The sequence below is a fragment of the Pyxicephalus adspersus genome, chromosome 1, assembly GCF_032062135.1.
Source record: "Pyxicephalus adspersus chromosome 1, UCB_Pads_2.0, whole genome shotgun sequence".
Classification (NCBI taxonomy): domain Eukaryota; kingdom Metazoa; phylum Chordata; class Amphibia; order Anura; family Pyxicephalidae; genus Pyxicephalus; species Pyxicephalus adspersus.
This window is the reverse complement of record NC_092858.1, coordinates 64,144,605-64,164,341: the sequence shown is the minus strand read 5'-3', so window position 1 is coordinate 64,164,341 and position 19,737 is coordinate 64,144,605. Positions and strand designations below refer to the sequence as shown.

The window sequence follows — 19,737 nt, the reverse complement described above, 5'->3', positions numbered from 1 at the left end:
TAAATGAAAGCCAATTGTGGAGGGATCGAGATCGAGCAGAAGTAAAGGTAAGTGTCATTTATTATATTAATGAAAGTTCCACTTTAACCTGTGCTTTGTCTATGAAGAAGTGCCTTACACTGAATGAGAAAGACACAGGTTTACTATAATGGTACAAAAGGCAAGACCTTAAATAATGGAAGTACTTTTTTTTCCCCAAAAACTAAAAGTTTTAATGAACAGACAACAGTAAATAAAAACAATCAAACTAACTTGTTCAAATGAATTTCTCTGAAAGTCTTCAAAACCAAACATGTCCAAAATTCCAATTGTAAGGGGCGGATAGCTATAATATAAAAACAAAAAAGTTATCTGACACAAATTTGCGGACATCATGAATGAAAACAAAAATCAACGAATTGCCATCCATCAAAAATTGTCTTTTTAATTTGCAGCTGCAAATGTTCTAATAGTCTCTGGTAAGGGAAATTTGCCCTGCTTCAAACCATCAGGGACCTTGTTAAAGAGGATCTTTCTGTAGGTTTTAGGTGTAATGAGAAAAACAGTGTAAGTGTAGTGTATACTATCAGCCTCCAGTCCACAATATGCAAGCTTTATTTATTAGAACTCATTTTTCCCAATAGATTTACAAACAATATTACTTTGAAAATAGAACTCTTTCACAACACAATGGAGTTATGTCAGTATTGTAGATATGGTGGCATACACAGATTTAATTCCATCAAAAGCCATATGACATTTATTTGTGGCACCTGTCACATATGAAAATTTAATGTCCTCTGCTGAATTCTTGCTATGCCTCACAGGCTATAAAACAAAGTTTATATGATAGGCTAGCTTATATCTTTTTCATCAGTGTATGTTTAATGTTTCCCTATAAAATGTGCCACAAAGCAAAGAGAAACACATACTTATTACCTATGTAATTTATAGTTATTATAAATAAACTTTAAATTGCATCAATATTACATAACTGAAGTAACTGATGTCAATTGAAGAACTAAATGCCACTGATTTAAAGGCATTTTATTCATTCAAAATGCAGTTTTGTTTTCTTGCTACATCAAAAATTATGTCATCAAGTGTAGACACTTCAGTTAGCATATAGATAGGCAAATGGTGATTATTTAATCCAAAAAAGTTTCAACATTGGCTTGTTCTTTTAATGATCATCAAGAGGATTTTTCCCTACTATTAAAAATTATTTCATTACATTTATCTTATTTATAGTTATATAACTGAACTGTATAACTGGCATACAATATATAAACTGGCACACAATATTTTTCCCCAGAATAGGATTAGTTCACATTACAAGTTACAACATTAGTTGTTTGCCATACTTTTAATTCAGGAGGATCAAAGACAGCTGATAACAAGTTAAATAGATAAAAAAAATATTATGGGATATAACACCTCATAGCTCAGGAAACTGAGTTTATAGTCAGTTCTAACATACAAAATACATGCTAGGTTTTTCTTAAAACAAATCACTAGAGATCCGAGTCCGGCCAAGGTTCTTGCGACTGGTTAGTAAAGTTTACAGCATATTGTCACTTGCAGTGCCTATTTATGAAAAAGTGGAAAACAGAAAAATGTCTGCTTTTTGAACACCATGTTTATCAAAGTGAGGACAGCTTAGTTCTCTGGTGATCATGCTGAAGAACACAGCTTCTGTAACACCTTAAAAATGATGACCAGAAGCCACATTTAATTGAACAGTACAAACAGCAGCAAAAGTGGTAAACAAAGCATTTAAAAATACGCCATTGTTCACCAATTTTTCAAAGTGACAAACAGCTGCAAAAGCGGTGAATGGTGTATCTGAAAAACCATCCCCATGAAAAATGGTGATCACTATCTGGAGATCTATAAAATGGTTGTATACAAAACATTAACATATATCAAAATGGTTAATAAGCTCACATTCAGATTTCTTGACATTTCTAGACCTTCAGTGGACATTCCGTATGTGAAGGCAATGATGAGGTTCTGTACCCTAAAGTATAGCAAAAGTATAGCTGACACATCAATTAATGTAATGTATAACACCGATTAGTCTTTAAGTTTATGTGGTTTAGAAAATTGTGGTATAGAGATGATGCATTTTATTACTTACTTTAAATTCTTATATTACTTTTTTTGCCAGTTGGTTGCTTTTCTCAGCTGGCCATCAAATGCCATGTGCAGACATGGCAATAAATATAATCCTGAGCTAAATTAGAACTAGCCAACCCTCCCCCTGAAAATGTTCTTTGTTTGCCTCAATTGCTCCATAGCTTCACATAAGGTTCTATAGGAACAATGAAAATTGTCAAACTAATGGCTTATGCTCTCAGCTTTATCATCAATATGTTAATTTATGACATTTATCATTGCCACAGGATCTCATTATTATGATTGTGTTTTGTACATACCTAGCATTTTGACTTGGATATACTCTTAATAAACATAGTGGTAATTTGGTTACGTCTCTGAACACTCTACAAAGATGAGTTGAAAAAGGGAAGAGTAATTGGTCGAAGAACAACCTCTGATAAGGGTAAAAGTATACTGTGCTACAGTGCCTTGAACGGGGTTGTAGGTACTTCATGATGACACACTGGAAAAAGAAATACTAGTAAAAAACCATAAGCACATTTTTGGCTATTTTTTCTTTTAACCTTTTACCATACAGTAAATATGAAGACTTCTGTTAGCTGCTATACAGACAGATACATTGTTATATCATGCGAATTTACTAATTTACTTTTTCAGGCTTTACTACTGTCTTTGCTTCAAAAGGAGCTTGGAAAAATTTTAAAGTCCCCATCAGACATGGGACTTATCTACATGAATTCAATTGAAATTATTAAGGAAAGGGGAGGATAACGAAAATAGTATTTAGGTTGCATTTTGTAAGTGGGGATTGTTCATTGTTAAAGACACTTCTCAAAACCAAAATTTCCTTTCTTTCAGCCTTGGTATTGACCCTCCTATTGCTTATCTACCAAATATATGCTTTAGGGTTTATTCTGAAAAGCAAGTCACATAATTACCCCTGCATACAATCGTATGACTCCTTGATGGGGACGGAACTGCATTTACATTTAGATTTAGTCTATGACTTTAGTCACAAAAATAAATATTCTGACAAACTGGAAATTCAAACTGCAGATGCGTTAAACATATTTTGAAAAATCCTGTGTATATAGAAGTAAGTATGAAAACAAAGAATTATCGCCAAGATGTGTAATTTAATCAAGGCAAACAGATAAAAGCTACACAGAGGCGGATCAGAAGTCCAACTATTGTGATTAAAAAAAAGGTAAACCGAGATTTGAAACACAATAGGAAAACCGTAAATGTAGGAGATTGTAGGAACACAGAAATGGAGCTCTATGGAATGCACAATAAAACAAGGGACATGCACCCCTATTTAATAAACAGTGGTCCCAAAACAAGACCTGGGCGACAAGGTTAATGTACGAGATATGTGAAGATATGCTACAGAAAGAAAAATATGACCTTGATGAAATCATTAATACCTTGAACTATCTAACACTCCAGGACCTTAGCCAATAGTACAGATAGCACTGTGGATATAATACATTTTCTTGCACAAGTAATTAATTCTCTAGCCTCTCTTTTTTCCTATGTGTAATTGAATATATCACTACGGAATCCAATAAATTGTTCTTCCTTGAACACTTGGAATATGTAAAAACATAATTACACAGCAGTATAGTTTTAATGCTTTTAATGGTGAAATCTATTAGAATACATGAAATTTAAAATAATTTATATTAAAAATATCTTTAAATATATCAAAAATAGTGTGCAGATATATAAGATAGCATTATGAAAAAATATATACAACACATAAACAACATCATTTAATGCATTAAAAAAAGAGTTACAAAAATTATTTTGAGAATAAAAAGTCAAACTTGTACTACCTGGAAATAGACAGGAAGACACCTTAAGTCAGGTGTCCAATACCTAAGCTTAGTGAGTAAACAAATGGAAGTGCATCTTCTAATCTGCACGTCCATTGGCACACTCTTACACAGTTTTATGGCTGCAGTTGATCACGTGGGCATGTCAGATGACTGTGCCACTTAGCACAGGTATCGCTGGGATTGCCCCAACAGCTCCAGTATGTGCCACTGTCACATACCGTCAGTCTATTTAAAAAGGTTTTTTCTCAGCCATTACAATAAATGGCTGGCCAGGTGTGGGGAGAGGGAGGTGTTTGGATTTAAACCCCTTTCCCCGAATCATTGTCAGCCATTATCATAAAACCCTTTCACCTCAAAGAAATTATTAAATAAATATAAATATAAATATATATATATATATATATATATATATTTCCAACATATTACACAGGGTTTTACAAAGTCATGGCTCCCCTCAGCTAATAAGAACAGAAAGCAGGTGTGAGTCTATCAATGTGCTTTTTCCACTAAGCAGTAGTCACAGCCTAGGTAACCTGGGCTTGGTTCAAATGGCAGGAAAAATACTTTGCAGCTAATCTCTGGAATAAAGGTGAACATAGCAATGAAAGTTGCTTTTCTTCTTTAATCGTTTATTGAGCTATTCATATTTTATTACTTTTGGCTGCAGTTCTACTTAAAAGTGTATCAGGGCTCTTAACATTGAGAGAAACATGTATTGGAGGAATTGTATATATATTTATCATTTTGGAAAGGTTTGGCCTATTATTAAAAAGGAACATGTATCCCTAGTTGATGTCATGCTTTCTGATTTCCATGGATTTATTTCCAGAACAGATGATGCAATAAGATGGTGTTTATTACCTGTCTTTTAAACAAAAAATTACTCCCGTTTGTGCTTTAGTGATAGGCAAAACTGCACAATAATCTGACAGTAAGTGACAGTTGATGTGTAAACTGTGTTGTTGGCAGCTAAATGTCATGCACCCATGATTTATCGTAATATATTCCCTAGTAAGGATACAGAGCAGTCTGCCAGCCTGCAGAGGATTCCCTCATGACTGGTACTGCTGTAGAGTAGTATGTTTCTCCTGGCTGTGTTCCTTGCTGCAGGGTTCACTTGAGGATATTGTGCTGTTTGTGCAGGTAAAAACCAAGCTAATGTACTATGTCAGTTAAAAGAAACTTAGACCTGCTTAATATAAGCAGCAATGTTGCCAAATCTCACTTTCCCAGGGCAAAGGTACGTGAAATCAGACTTATTTCAAGACTAAATGTACCTTTGTCCTAAATGAAAAAATGAAACCCTGCCTTCAATACCAGCTATTTTGTTATCTTGCAGCCTAAAATCAAAATTTTATTAGAGGAGGTTGTGATGTTATATTAAAGGAGACATCCCCGAACATTCTTTATACCCTCATAATTTCCACTGATTTCTGCCAAATAATTGTTAGGTGACCTTGAGATAATGCATATCTTTAAAGGGTGAGAATATTTTAATGCGCTAAATGCAGTGTCGGTGTTTAGAGATGAATAATGTTTATCAGAAGCATGAGGAAAGTTACAGGATGATCCAGATTTAGAAGTGCAGAAAAAATAATAATATTTTAATATTACAAAAAGAGTCTTATATTGACCTCCCAGTCATCATGCTATGCCTTGATAATGACACACAATTACTTATTATAGGGAGTTTTAGCAAAAAGCAAACTATAATATTAAAGTGAACCTGTGTCCACACTGTAGACAATAACAATAATTTTTTATATAGCAGTAACAAGCAGTAAAAGAGTGTTACATATACCCTCACTTACCTCACTAATTACTTTTATTGTAAAGCTGTTCACTCTCTATGATCCCACAATAAAGATTCTGAAGCTAGGTTTTGGTCAGTTTCTAACATCTGTATTGTGTAGGAGTATTCCTATAGGGAAACACTGCATTGTGAATATTCTAATTAATTTCTCCACAATGCCTATAAATTAATAGATAAATGTGGGACTGTTTTATAGTGATTTTACTGCTTGCTCAGTATATGGTAATACGTATGTATATGATCTACCAACAGGTTTATTTTAGGTGTTTTTAGAAATGATAGTAAATGTAGCCACCATTCCTGTTCTTTAATTGGTTTATTATTTTAGCTGTAGCAAGGATTTTGCTATCAGTACTCAAAAATGTGAAATAATACATCAGAAATCGTCTTCATCTACTCAGTGATATGGCACTATCTGAGCTCACCATGAATGGATGATGTCAGATAGATGTTTAATAAAGATTTTATCAGTGCATATCCTCTGTAGACATGCACATTAGCCTACATGTGCATGTTCTATATTATTAAATGTATGTATGCTTAGCAGGCACCTTTATCTAAAACCTAAAAAACTAATGTCATTTGATAAAATGGTTTTGCTTTCTGAATTCCAAGTTTTGCTGCAAGGACTGTCGGAGGAGGATAAACCCAGACATCTTGATAGCCAAGTGTTTTCTCAGGATAAATGAATGAATTTGACGTAATCATGATTAGCATGGTTATAACCATTCTGTTTTAATGTATTGTATTATCAAAGTAACTAACATATGTGATGCTTCTATATCTTTTTTTTTTTCTTACCTGCTTTGATCACTTTGATTTTGGAGGTAGAAATTGGCATTATTTACTAAATAGCTAAACAGACGACAATACATTGATTTTGCAAGTAGATCCCGATAGAATTCTGCAGTCTCCATAGAATGTCTACGAGTTATCATGTCTCCTGTATATTAGACAAGAAAGGGTTTATTAATAAATCTGAATTATTATCCTTTAAGATAAATATTTCTGGGGTGCACTTTTTTAAAAAATATAGCTTTGTAGCCAAAACATTCTTTGTAATATTAGCTAGATTAAAATTGAACCTGTACACAATTGTGGATTTTCTCTTCACTTTCGTTCCTGGTGACAGTGGCCAAAAAGAAGGCGCTAAACACTATCGCAGGTCACAGACAGCAATAAAAGTCATAGCTTTAGATACACTAACTTGCTTCAGTTTTTAATTTTGTTACTGTTTAGTTTCATTTTTTTCCATTACTATTATACGTTTAGATTAGGTTAGCATGTATGATGTAAACTCCAAAATATGCAAATCACTTCTAAATCACAATGTTTAGTGCACATGCCTCCTGCAAGTGGTTAAGTCAGTGAGCCTCTTTATTTAATTGTAAGATGCACTAATAAAAACTGGTATGTATGGTAGGAAATTGATCTTGCAGCTGTATAACATCAGTTTACAGTTTACAGATACTTTTAATGAAGACAGCTGCTATGCACCTTTACACATGTTGTACATAACTGTGAGGTTCAGGGAGTGTTTGCAAAGTGCAGTAAGCCATAGCAAACACATTTTAGGTTTTGTAATGAAGCAGGAAAAAATCTTATAATCTTATTAGTTACTATTGATTACTGCATTTGATTAACGAGGACATAAATAGGACTTGATTAAAGAGCAATTAAAGAGGACCTATCTTACTTTTTTAAAAGTTAAAATAAAACTTCCTAACCTCACAGTCACAATATATTCACCTGATCATGTTACATTTAATATCAGTTTCTAACTGCTTGTCGTGTTAATGCAACCATTGAGTTTTCTACCAGCAGTATCTGAATGCACTACAGCCCTGACCCTGTGCTGGCAAATAAATCCCATTTATGTGTAAATCACACAAAACAGGTAATTCTGATGGGGGTGGATCAAATTAGATTCAAGCAGTTTTGCAAAGTACAAAAATAATTTTGTGGACAGAGTCAGCAGTGATTTCCCTATGAATATTATTATTACGTGCCAGGCAAATTAGAGAGAATAGGCCCACCTTATATAGGCCTCATTATATATATTCCTATTGATTATACCATCCTATAAGTCATAGGTAATTAATATCTAATCAATTATGCATGTACATAAAATCCCAGATAACCCTGTACTGGCTACTTACCTTTAAAGTATTGCACATCTGTTGTTAAGGCAGTAGATAGCTCATCTGGCAATATCTGAAGCATTCCTGCCACTAAAATAAAATAAGATATGAAAACAATTACCTTAATTTTGTACAGTCCAATTTTATCTATGTCAAGTACATTTTTATATAAATTTGTTATATATTAACAGTTTTTTTGGTGCATAGTTTACTTAAAACTTTCTGCTTTTGGCCCAAGTCACAGTAGCTAACCAAAAGTCCAAAAGTCTGAAAACCGAAAAGAAATCGCTCATCTATAGTATGAGAAATAAATCTCTGGATCTTCAACACCAATATACCCTATTATCTTTATAAGGGTGGTGCAAATACTAGATCTCTTCTGAGTCAGATAAGTAAATAAATAATTAGTTTGGAAAAAAACAATTACAATCAAAAATAAATGAAGTACTAAATTTTCATAATAATAACAATTTCATAACAATATTAATATTACAATATTATTGTTTTGAACAAAAACTGCTTTACAACATATAATAACAATACTAATATTAGAACATATAATAAAATATGTGTTAGTAAGAGTGGCAAGAAAAACACATTTTTTAGCTGAGATTCCTGTTATGTATCCGTACAATGTGATCGCCATCTAGTGGTGAATGTTGTGCATTTCATCATTTACTGACCTTGTTCTAGAAGCTGCAGGTCAGACACAAAGGCTGTTTCAGCATCCGTTAGGGGTGTGAATCGGATATCCCCAATATGTAAAATAGCTGACAGAATCATAAATATATTCTCCACTTCCTAAATAAAACAAAAAAAATTTGTAAATTTTATTATAACAAATTAGATAATATTTGAACTTTTTCAGTGCTATGGGATAACCACGAATACCTCTACAGAATATGCTCTATAGAGTTTAGTCCATGGTCAGATAAGGGCACTTTACTAAAATAAGTAACTTTTTTAGGAGAACCACAAAAAGCAGTTTAAAAAAAAGATACATTTTATCATATTTTTTCTTTTTTTATATTCTCTTGGAAAACAAATTCTCCTTAAGAGAATCATCAAAATGTTTGAGTCTCACTACCCCTTTTAAGAACTACTTATCCCACTAAGTGATTTTAGCAAATTGTTGATGACATAAAGGCAAAATTATTTGTTTTATTTAGTCAGTATATTTATTTATGTATGATGAATAGCAAAGGACTAATCCACTTTCTAAGTGTTCACTAAAAACCCATTTCACTTTGACTCTTTCTGTGTTTGTCCTACCTACTGTAATATACGTTTAGTGTACATAGTCCCAGGCTTCCCTGACAGCTGTAGCTCTCCATAATTTAGGTTCTCCACCTTGCTTTGCTACCTGTTCAGCCTTGTGTTTCCACCAGGCTTTCATACCTGTATGCCGGTGGAAAGGGGTCACTAGCTCCCCAGGCCACTAAACATAATATAATGTAATATAATTATACTATACTCATATGTTGATGCTTCCCTTTTCAGATCTCAGTCAGAAAAGGACCTGTAGTCAAAAGATGTTGTGTAATTAGTTGAACAAAAAATGCTGCAACACAGACTGAAATTTTGAGCTTTTAGCTACGTATTCGCATGTATTCTGTAGGATGTGAATTAGTCCACATACAGAAACAAATTATACACTACATCCCTCTCTGAATATTTAAAGGTTATGTGGCCCCTGTCAATGAATTATTCAGATGAATTCTGAATGTTTTAGAATGTGACTGCCATAAAATTCACCTCCCCCTTCAATGATTCTATTCTTTGGTGCTGGAGTGAATAGATATTAATAATAATGAAAATGAATATTATAGCTGGCTTTTTTTTCACAGCTTTATTTTATGCTCATATACAGGCCTGTTGCAGAACAATAAGGAAGCAGAAACAGTGGCAAAAAATAATTGTGAAATTCTGGCTGGAGTTCAGCTGTGGCAATGATATAAAGGGTATAGTTCAGTTATGTACATCCAAATTACATGCATACCTAATTAATTTACTAAAGGAACACAGGTTGTTCAGTAGGCAAAATGAATGCTCCCTTTGCAAAGTAATTGCTGGTAAATATTCTAAATATTAGCTCATATGAACACATTGCAGCCAGGTACTCCTAGTCCAGAAGCAAAGATGTGATTGTTATGGACTTGTTTATACACATCCTTTATTATCATTTATACAGTAAGAGTCACGCAAATCTGACTTACAAGACTGTTGAAGCCCAGAGCATTTAGTGCTTGTTTAAGGTTAGCTAATTTTTCTCTGTTTTGTGTGCAGTGCAACTCCTCCGGTTTAGTCTGATTCAGGTACCTGTGCAAAAAGAAATCACATAAGGTAACATAGCTTTGCATTGCAACCAAGATGAATATGTTTATCTGCCACATTTACTAGCCCTTGGACAAAAAAAAGGTTAATTTAAGGATCTCAGTTACCAAATAGTACAATCCCAATCACCTTTAAACATTCACAATAAGCAGAGATTTTACAGGCAGGCATGGATGTTACAGTGTCAGCAGTTTGTGCTTCCTACCATTAATACTCTCAGGTTAACAGTCAGCAGTGGTAATTATTAACCATTTTCCACTGAATTGGTGGCCATCTGCTTCACGGTGTTACTGTCAGCATAGACACTGTTATCAAAGTGAGATATAAGAGTATTGATGCTTACTTTTCTAGCTAAAACAAGGGAATAAAAAAAAAATAGCAAAAAAAGTTTTGATTGGGCTCATTGTCTAGAATATCTTTTTGGTCAAATCACTGCCACAGGCTTTTAGTACCAGAAAAGGGCGTGTTGTCAAGACAGCTGGATAAAGCTTTATACGCACTGATCCTGATTTAATGAAGCTCTCCAAGGCTATAGAGGACACACTTTCATCAGTGAAGCTGGGTGATCCAGCAAACCTGGAATGGATCTGGTCCAGGACTGAAAGCATTTGCTAACAAATAGCAAATGACTTTTAAGAAATCCATTCCAGGTTTACTTGATCATCCAGCTTTACTGATGAAAGTGTATTTTTTCTGTCTTGGAGAGCTTTAATAAATCAAGCCCACTGAGTAAAAACTCACAAGTGTGATTTCTGTATGTGCTACTAACAACCATCTGACAATGGCCCTCGATGTATTAAATCAAACCTGACCCTACTTTCCCTGACTGCAAGTATGTTTAGTTTATCTTCCCAGGGGTCTCTTCTCCAATGTTAAAGGGTTAAAAGCCAGGAAAGATATCTCTAAGAGGAGGTGATGTATGCTTTAAGAACATTCATAGCAAGTGTGGTTAGAGGACAAGTGAAACTGTAATTACTTAGTGTATGTTTCTGCATTGGGGCATGGGAGAAAAATCATAGAATGGTATAAAAAGCCCTCCTGCATTAGGGCTAAGGAGGTTGTATTCCTGTACGGTTATTCAGTGTAACAGATTGAAATGCACACTGTATGAAAATCAGCTATAGAAATGACTTCGTATTTTCCATCTCTGTTCTTTCGTGGGAGCTCCAGAAGGAAGTAAGTAAGAAAACATCAGTTCTTTACCACATAACAATATAAAAGTATGGTCATGTATAACAGTGTTGGAAGGATCACGCATCTGTTACCATTAAAATAGTTGGAAACACTGTTTCCTACAATGAAATATTCATAATGGTTGGTTCTTTTATATAAAAATTCTCACAAATCATGCCTATCATCAACAACAACCTTATTAAGCAGTTCAAAGTCACTGTATACAGTAAAGTCATAAATTAAACCATCAAAGTAATAAGAAATTCCACAGAAATTGCACTCTTCTGATATTACATAAGTCTGTTTACAGTAAACTTTGTAGTCAGTATCATTCCCTATTCTAGGTAGAGTAGGTATTGTATTTACCATGTTGCTCTTCGTGAAAATGGAAGATGTGGTTTCTACCTTTATAATTTGTAAAAATTAAGCTACATAGGCTGACTTTAATATTAATCATTGTTGTAAGGGATAAGTATGATATTATCCCTTACAACAAGAAGTTACTAGTATATTGCCTTATTAGCATGTATACTGTTATGATTGCCCTTTGTTTATCGGCGTATTGTCAGGATTTGCTGTTTCTTCTGAAAGCTGAAAGAAACTAAAAAAATTCAGTAGAATATTAGAGCTGTTAATACAACTGCCATTCAAATTTCAACTTGCCCTGAAAAACAATATTTGAGGGATCTAAATGTACTGTCTTCAAACACACACTCATATATAGGTAATATATTTGTTTCAAATTGTTCTTACTTTTAAAAAGTGTTTGTTTATGCCAGAAGTCAGCAAACTCCGGCTTTTAGGCCGGATGCAGCCTAGTCAGTATTCCAGTCCGGCCTAACCGCCCCCCAGGTATTTATTGTTGGATCTGGCCTAATTGAATTGTCGCTTTATTGCGAGTTCCCGTGATATCATCGAGTTCCCGCACAGTAACCCCAATTACTATGCCTAAAGAGCAGAAGCAACATGTAGCTACCAGTCTCCGGAAGGTTGACCTCGAACCACGTGTCTTCAACCCTGAATGGACTGATGAATTATTCTTCGTCCAACGCGGCAACAAAGCCCTGTGTTTAGTGTGCAACGACACCAACAGCACTTTCAAGTGGTCGAATCTCAAGGGGCATTTTAATGGCAAGTACGCACACACATACAGAGACCTTCATTGACTTCTACCGTCAGCTGCCACATGCTTAGTTTCCAATGCTGTTAGACGTGCAAAGCGTGTGATTGCAATGTTTGGCAGCACTTATTCGTGCAAGCAGCTGTTCTCCAAGATGAAGTTTTGTAGGAACAAGCTAAGCTCTCAGCTCACTGTCAATCACCTTAATGACATTATGTTGCTGAACTCCTCATCATTAGAACCTGATATTGTATCCGTCTCTAAGAACATGCAACATCATGTTTCCCATTGGTCGTACTGTATTTTTAAATAAAAAACCTTTCCTTGGACACCTTGTTTCTTCTGGCCCAGTGTGCCTTCTTGACCTCCTGAAATGGCCTAGTAGTCCAAAAAGTTTGCCGACCCCTGGTTTATGCAGTTGCATTAAGTATCATTAACGTGAGTGCTTACAATTGTAGTCTTTAGTCTCTACAGCAGTGGTCCCCAACCTTTTGGAGGTCGCTGACCACTAAATGCACTGGTAAGAAACTTCTCCCTAGAGTGACGTCATGATGGCAGTACCAGCCCACTCAGACCTACGATGAGAGAGTGAGCGGGTTGTGTCTATCCCTATTTAATGTACAGCGCTGCGTAATATGTTGGCGCTATATAAATCCTGTTTAATAATAATAATAATAATAGAGACACAACTTGCCCACCGCCCTGAGCCTGCAACGTCTCGGGGAGATGTGGTTGGCGGCTCTGCCCAGTGCCCCCCACCAGCAGGGTCCTCCTCCTGACCCTGCTGGTGGGGGCACCAGCCAGAGCTGTGGTCCACCTGTCAGACAGTTGCGTCCCATAAGTGGGTTGCGGGCTGGGGGTTGGGGACCCCTGTTCTAAAGCACAGTGGGGTGGCTACAACTGAAGATATACTGGGGCATTATTTTTAGCCATAAGATTTGCAAGTCCCTGCAATGCATTTAAGGTATTTTTGTTTTGAAATTTAGTAATGCTAATATCAAATCTTTTCCTATTGATATATATGGGGCAATAGCAACAGTTATATTGATATAAACATTTAATTCTTATTGACATATATGGGGCAATAGCAACAGCAATACTGATTTGAAAGTCTTATTCTTTTTTATATATATATATGAGGCAATAGCAACAGTAATACTGATATGAAGGTCTGATTCTTGATGATAGATATGGGGCAATACTAACAGTAATACTGATAAAAAAAAGTCTTATTGATAGTGATACATATGGGGCAATACCAACAGTAATACTGATATGAAAGTCTTATTGTTATTATTGTTTTTAATAGATATGGGGCAATACCAACAGGTATACTGATATGAAAGTCTTATTGTTATTGATAGATATGGGGCAATACCAACAGTTCTACTGATATGAAATATGGGACAATACCAACAGGTATACTGATATGAAAGTCGTATTGTTAATGATAGATATGGGTAAACACCAACAGTTATACTGATATGAAGGTCTTATTTTTATTGGTAGGAATGGGGCAATACCAACATTTTTTTCAACAATTTCATTTCAACAATGATAACTAATTCTGTGATCAATCACCCTGCAACTTCCTTCATATTTCTACATTTAATATGTAGGCATGTTAACCTTATTAGTAAACTAGAAATGTAAAAACCCTGCTTTTTTATGCCATCAGTAATCTATTTCACCCATGACTGAGCATGTCTTTACATGACACAATGATTTTCTACAAATTACCCTTGAATAGCAATGTTTATCTTCTGCACATGTGACATGTGTTGTTTACCAATCCCTGCATTTCTGTGCATAAATAGAAGCAGCAGCGTTAGTCGAATGCTACTCTAATTGTATGCCTAGCTAAATAAGGAAAATCATAGGTTTCACACTGCAGAGTTTTCGGTTTTGTTTAGTCTTCACATTTGTCATGTTATTACGAAAGGCCGGTGGAACAACTTAATTGGTATAACAGGCAGCGCTACTTTCTAGTTAGAAGTATTTGATGTGAAAACACAAACTCAGTACAGATAACAATACACTTGTCTTCAGGACGAATCACAAGATGTATAGGCTGATTAATTTCTCTCATTATGAGAGCATGTTACTCATTCCTGCTCATGTAAGATATGTGGGACTGAAACCTTCAATAACCTTAAAAGTGGATGTAGAAACCCAAGAGTTGAACTTTTCCTAGATCATTAGCAAACAGCAGCGCTAGTTGTTATCTGCTTTTTTCAGCAGCTTTTCTTTCCATTAACATAAAAAAAGGCTTTTGCCAGGTAAGTTATGCTGTATATGGTGCACCTATTGACAACCATTGGCCAATGGGTGTGCTCCCTGCTATGTAACCATTGTTACCCCACCTATAGCCGATGTGTACCATTGCAACCATTAATACCATAATACCTATCTATGACCAGTATAACATAACAACAGTGTACACATGTCAGACTTTAGATCCCATGCTGCAATCACAGTAAGATAATAGCAGAAAGTAAAAATACATTACATATGCATTTACAAAGACAGCACTTTAAATTGCAATTCTGAGTACATTGGCTCATGTTTCCCTACATTAGGACACCTGTCTCTAGTTTATTTTTTTCCTATCTATACCTATCTGTACCTTTTGAAGTATGTTCCCCCATCTCAATTTACACAAATAAACAAGCACTTTTTGTTGCAGAAATTACCCTATAGTGTTTTTTTATCTGCTCCCTTCTATTTCTTTATTTAAAGAAACAGAAAAGTGAAGCAGCATCATTCAAACACTACAGTTGTCCATAGACTTTAAAATTAAGTCGATTACAATGTCAAAATTGAAGTTATTAGAAGTGGTTCTACGTGTTCTTTTTTGTGTTCATACAAGAGATCAGGACAGGGGATGCATCCTGATTTCTAACTGAATCAAAAATACATAGATTTAGGAACATCCATCGATAGCAGAACATCTCTCATCAACAGTAGCCAAGTAAAGTTGTGATCATGGCTTCAATAAATATTGTTTTCATTTGCATAGAATTTCTCTCAAAAGCTTTTAATGATAATATTTGTACTTCATTATAAAGAAATGATCATTAATACAAATAAATGCGGACAAATCCATGCTGCTAAATGAATAAAATACCAATTTACCAATGTGATATGTAAAATACAATAATTGCCATTATTACTCCCCTGAATATGCCATGCTAACTCACTAGCTTTAATACTTTCTGAGTCACTAATCTGGAACAAGTATGCAAATCAGAAATGTAGTGGACATGCCAGAGATCCTTATGCGCATGCTTGTTCCCGCTCAATAAGTCAAAGTAGAAGCAAGAGGGTCAGCATGATAACCATAAAATTCTCATTTTTTTAGTAGCAGAGGAAAACTATGGATTATATGACAGTCAACTCCCTATGAACACTCGAAACTAATCTCTATTGTGTTTAAATACACATTTTAAACAGAATGAAGAGATAGTACATTACCTGTGTGCCGATGTGCTCCTGAGGTACAGGTTATATTTCTCTTCAGCAGACAGGCCATCCATCATTAGGTAAAATATAAGGAAATTACTTTGGCCTGGAGCTTGAGCAGTGAGACGAGTCTTCTCCAGCATATAGGTGTACACTCTGGCTGAAATTGAAACAGATTTGTGTGAGAAATTATTTTAGCTTTCTTCCCAAGAAAAATGTGAAGTTACTTTTTTTTAAATAATTGTTAAATGATTCCTTTGCAATTCCTTTGTTTTCAACTATATATTTAAAAGAAAAAAGGGATAAAGCAAATAAGTTAGGGTTTGAATGCACTTTAAATTGCATGGTACATACACTATAAAAGTACATTGTTTAAAAAAATACAATTCATATACATTAATTGATTACCTAACTAACTAAATGTTAGCAGGCCTGGAGCTATAAAAAAAAATATAGGGAAAGGGCTGCATGACAGTGTGGGGGCGGAAACAGACTGGTGGGGGGATGTTATCATTTTAATTGATTGGTTAAGGGGACATGAGGTGACAGGGTGTGACCAAAGGTGGGAGGGGTCAAAGGGCAAGTTTTAAGAGGGGGCACAGTATAGTGGGAAGGTCATTAATTTCTGGAAGCTGACAAGAAAAATTTTTATAAGCTGACAGGCAATTTTTCCTACCATGTCGACGGTGGAAGATCTCTTGAGCCATCTCAGGTCGAAGGCTGAGGCTCAGGGGTGGCATGGCTTCGTGACTCGGTTGCCACCTTGGTGCCAGGGGGTGAGCAGGTTGCTGCAGCAGAACAACTGGTCAGACATCAGTCTCAGTGGTCCAGGCCGCCGATGCGTCTCAGTCCAAGTCAAGTCAGTCAGTCAAGTGAAGGCCCTGGGGTTCAGCGCTGCCTTAAGAGCCCCACTCAGGACCCTCCAAGCCCTTCTGCCAAGCCTGCTGTGGCTAGGGGAGAAGTCGGGAGGAATCTTCTCCATCGGTGGGTCCCCGAGGAAGATGCAAGACGGGCCCCCTCCACCAGGGCCAGGTCATCTGTCGGCACAAATTGAAAGTGTGCAGCTGCTTCATCGGTTTCTGGCCCGGCGAAGGCAGCTCAGCAAGGGAAAGTTGCAAAGGCAGGCTCCAATCGTGCAGCCCAGTCAGTCGGTGCCCTGGTTCCATTGGTGGTGGCAGAAGAAGACCCAGGAATGGCCTGCAGTCTGAGGAGAGGGAGGATCCAAATTGATCCCCAGGAGCGAGATATCGCAAGAAATCACGGGCAGCAACTCTTCCCGGTTACACGGAGCGCCCAGAAGTGAAGTCAGAGTGTGACGCCCAGGGTCACCACATCATGGCGGCTCAGAAGGTGTTTTTCCCGAATCTGAGCCTGAAAGACGCAGTGCAGGCCAGTCAGAAGGGGAAGTCTCGTCTAGTGATGCCTGATGTCTGAGACTGTTTCCAGTTTGCGGTTGGTGTGGGCAATGCTGCGGGGGCTGTTTGTGTGCATAATGAGGAGGATGCTGTAATGGGGGTCCAGGCAAATAGCGGTTTGCTACAGTGGGTGCAGTAGTTGTTGCAAAAATTTTGTTGGCGTTGGGGGGATATATCTTCTCCGGCTGCAGTGTGGAACCCTGAGTTAGGGGGGGCAGCGGGGGCTCCAGATGTGCAGAGTTTTTATTTGCTTCCTACAGTGTGTTTTGGGTCTAGGTACCAAATACCTGGGGAGGGCAAATGTACAGGAGATTAAAAAAGTGTGTGGCGTCCGATTCAACGCACTTTTTAAAATTGGCTCCAGGCGTTTGCCATTTTGGCGAGCATTGTGGGTAAGAAGGCACCTGAACATTGCTCTGCATTGTTTTGCTACTTGGATGCGATTAGCGAAGCGCATGGAGTATGTGGGGGGTGGCATGGCTGCGATAAGACGAACAATTTTGTCAATGCAGGGCCATTCGTTCAGGTATGCGCTGAGACCAGAAGGACATTAGCTTGTGGATGCACCTGTTGACTTCCGCGCGTTTGGGAACGCAGTCGTTTCCTGGGGGTGCCCTGAGTTCTGCTAAAGGAGGGCTCTCAGCTGGCAAGAAAAAAGGCGTTTGCTGGCTCTTCAATGAGGGAGCCTGCAAGTTTGGGAATGCCTGTCTTTTCCGGCACTAAGGCTCCGGATGTGGAAATGCCCATGCTTTCGTGCAATGTCCAGCACGAGGCAAGAGATAGCCATCTGAATCTGCGAGTAAGAGGGATGACGCCACTGAGGTTGGCTAGGTGAGTATCATGACAGGGCAGCAGCAGCCTTGTTGATAGAGGTGTTTTCGAAAGACTTCCATGTCTCATGTAGTTTAGAGTCTGCTCCTTCTCCTGCAAGCCATTTACAGGGGGCTCTTGGACACCCAGCGGTGGTATCAGATAAGTTAAACAGGGAGGTAGCGCTGGGACGCATGATTCGCCCTCTTTCAGTCCTTTGGTGGTCTCCCCTCTAGGTCTTGTTCCAAAAAAGGAGCCCAATAAGTTCAGGAATATACATCACCTTTCTTATCCTAAAGGGGGCGTCTGTTAATGATTTCATAGATCCAGAGTTATGCCGGGTTGCCTATACTACTTTTGATGCGGCTGTGTCTTTAGTGAGAAAAGTTTTTTGTTCAGTTTTTGGTTGTTGGGTTGGCAGTGGCAGGGGGAGTATTTTGTTGATAAATGCCTACCTATGGGTTGTTCTATTTCATTGCATATTGCGTATTTTGAAATTTTCAGTTCTTTCTTGGAATGGGTGGTGATAGTGGTATCTGGCTTGGATTCCATGATTCATTACATGGATGATTTTCTATGTGTGGGGCCTGCGGGTTCCCTTGTGTGTGCCAACTTACTAGGTACATTGCAGTATATGGCGGCTGAGTTTGGGGTTCCTTTAGCGGGGGACAAAACAGGGCCTCTGTCCACAGTAATCTGCTTTCTGAGTATTGTTTTGGACTTGGTTGCTATGGAATGTAGGTTGCCAGAAGAGAAGTTGGTGGATCTCTGGCATGAGGTGTGAAGAAATTGGCATTTGCGCAAAATTCTTTTACGGGAGTTGCAGTCCCTGTTGGGCAAATTGAACTTTGCTTGCAGGACAATGCCCATGGGGCAGATATTTACCAACGTTTGGCGGCCGCTACGGCTGGTGTAAAATCCCCTGGGCATTTTTGTGCGGCTGGAAGTTTGGATGCAATTTCTGCAATGTTATAATGGGCGCTCTTTGTGGTTAGAAGAGTTGGTATTGAATGAGGCGTTGGATTTGCATACGGATGCTGCCGGATAGGTGAGTTATGGGGTGTTTTTTGCTGTCAGATGGAGTGCTGAAGCTTGGCCTGCGGAATGGAAGGAACAAGGTTTGTGCAAAAACTTAGTGTTGTTGGAATTGTTCCCAGTAGTGGTGGCTTTGGAATTGTGGGGGAGGGAGTTGTGTAATCGTAAGGTGCGCTCGTTTTGTGACAATTTGGGTGTGGTGGGGGCCATTAAAAATAACACTGCATCATCCTCTCGATTTGTTTCTTTGCTGCCTTTTTTAGTGTTGCAATGTTTGCAATTGTATATTTCTTTTCCTGCACAGCATGTTTTGGGCTGGGTTAATCTTATTACAGATTCTCTTTCTCGTTTTCAGTGAAAGCGTTTTAAAATGCTTGCGCCGGGGGCGGCACAGCGGGGGGTGGCTTGTCCACCCAGACTGTGGAGAACCATCGGGGGGTTGTCACCTCATTGATTCGGAGGTTGCTCAGTGCTGGAAAATGAAAAACGTATG

The 19,737-nt window shown here is 37.3% G+C and overlaps 1 protein-coding gene across 1 annotated transcript in view; it reads right to left on the bottom strand.

Annotated features, from left to right (window-relative positions):
* The window catches only part of MYO16 (myosin XVI), a 126,220-nt gene that overhangs the window by 46,856 nt on the left and 59,627 nt on the right, over positions 1 to 19,737 (bottom strand). The window contains exons 16-21 of the mRNA XM_072401576.1: positions 15,997 to 16,144; positions 10,112 to 10,214; positions 8,579 to 8,696; positions 7,914 to 7,985; positions 6,556 to 6,697; positions 253 to 325 (exon numbers count right to left, since the gene is read on the bottom strand). Coding sequence (XP_072257677.1) covers positions 253 to 325; positions 6,556 to 6,697; positions 7,914 to 7,985; positions 8,579 to 8,696; positions 10,112 to 10,214; positions 15,997 to 16,144 — 656 coding nt within the window. The remainder of the gene's footprint in view (positions 1 to 252; positions 326 to 6,555; positions 6,698 to 7,913; positions 7,986 to 8,578; positions 8,697 to 10,111; positions 10,215 to 15,996; positions 16,145 to 19,737) is intronic.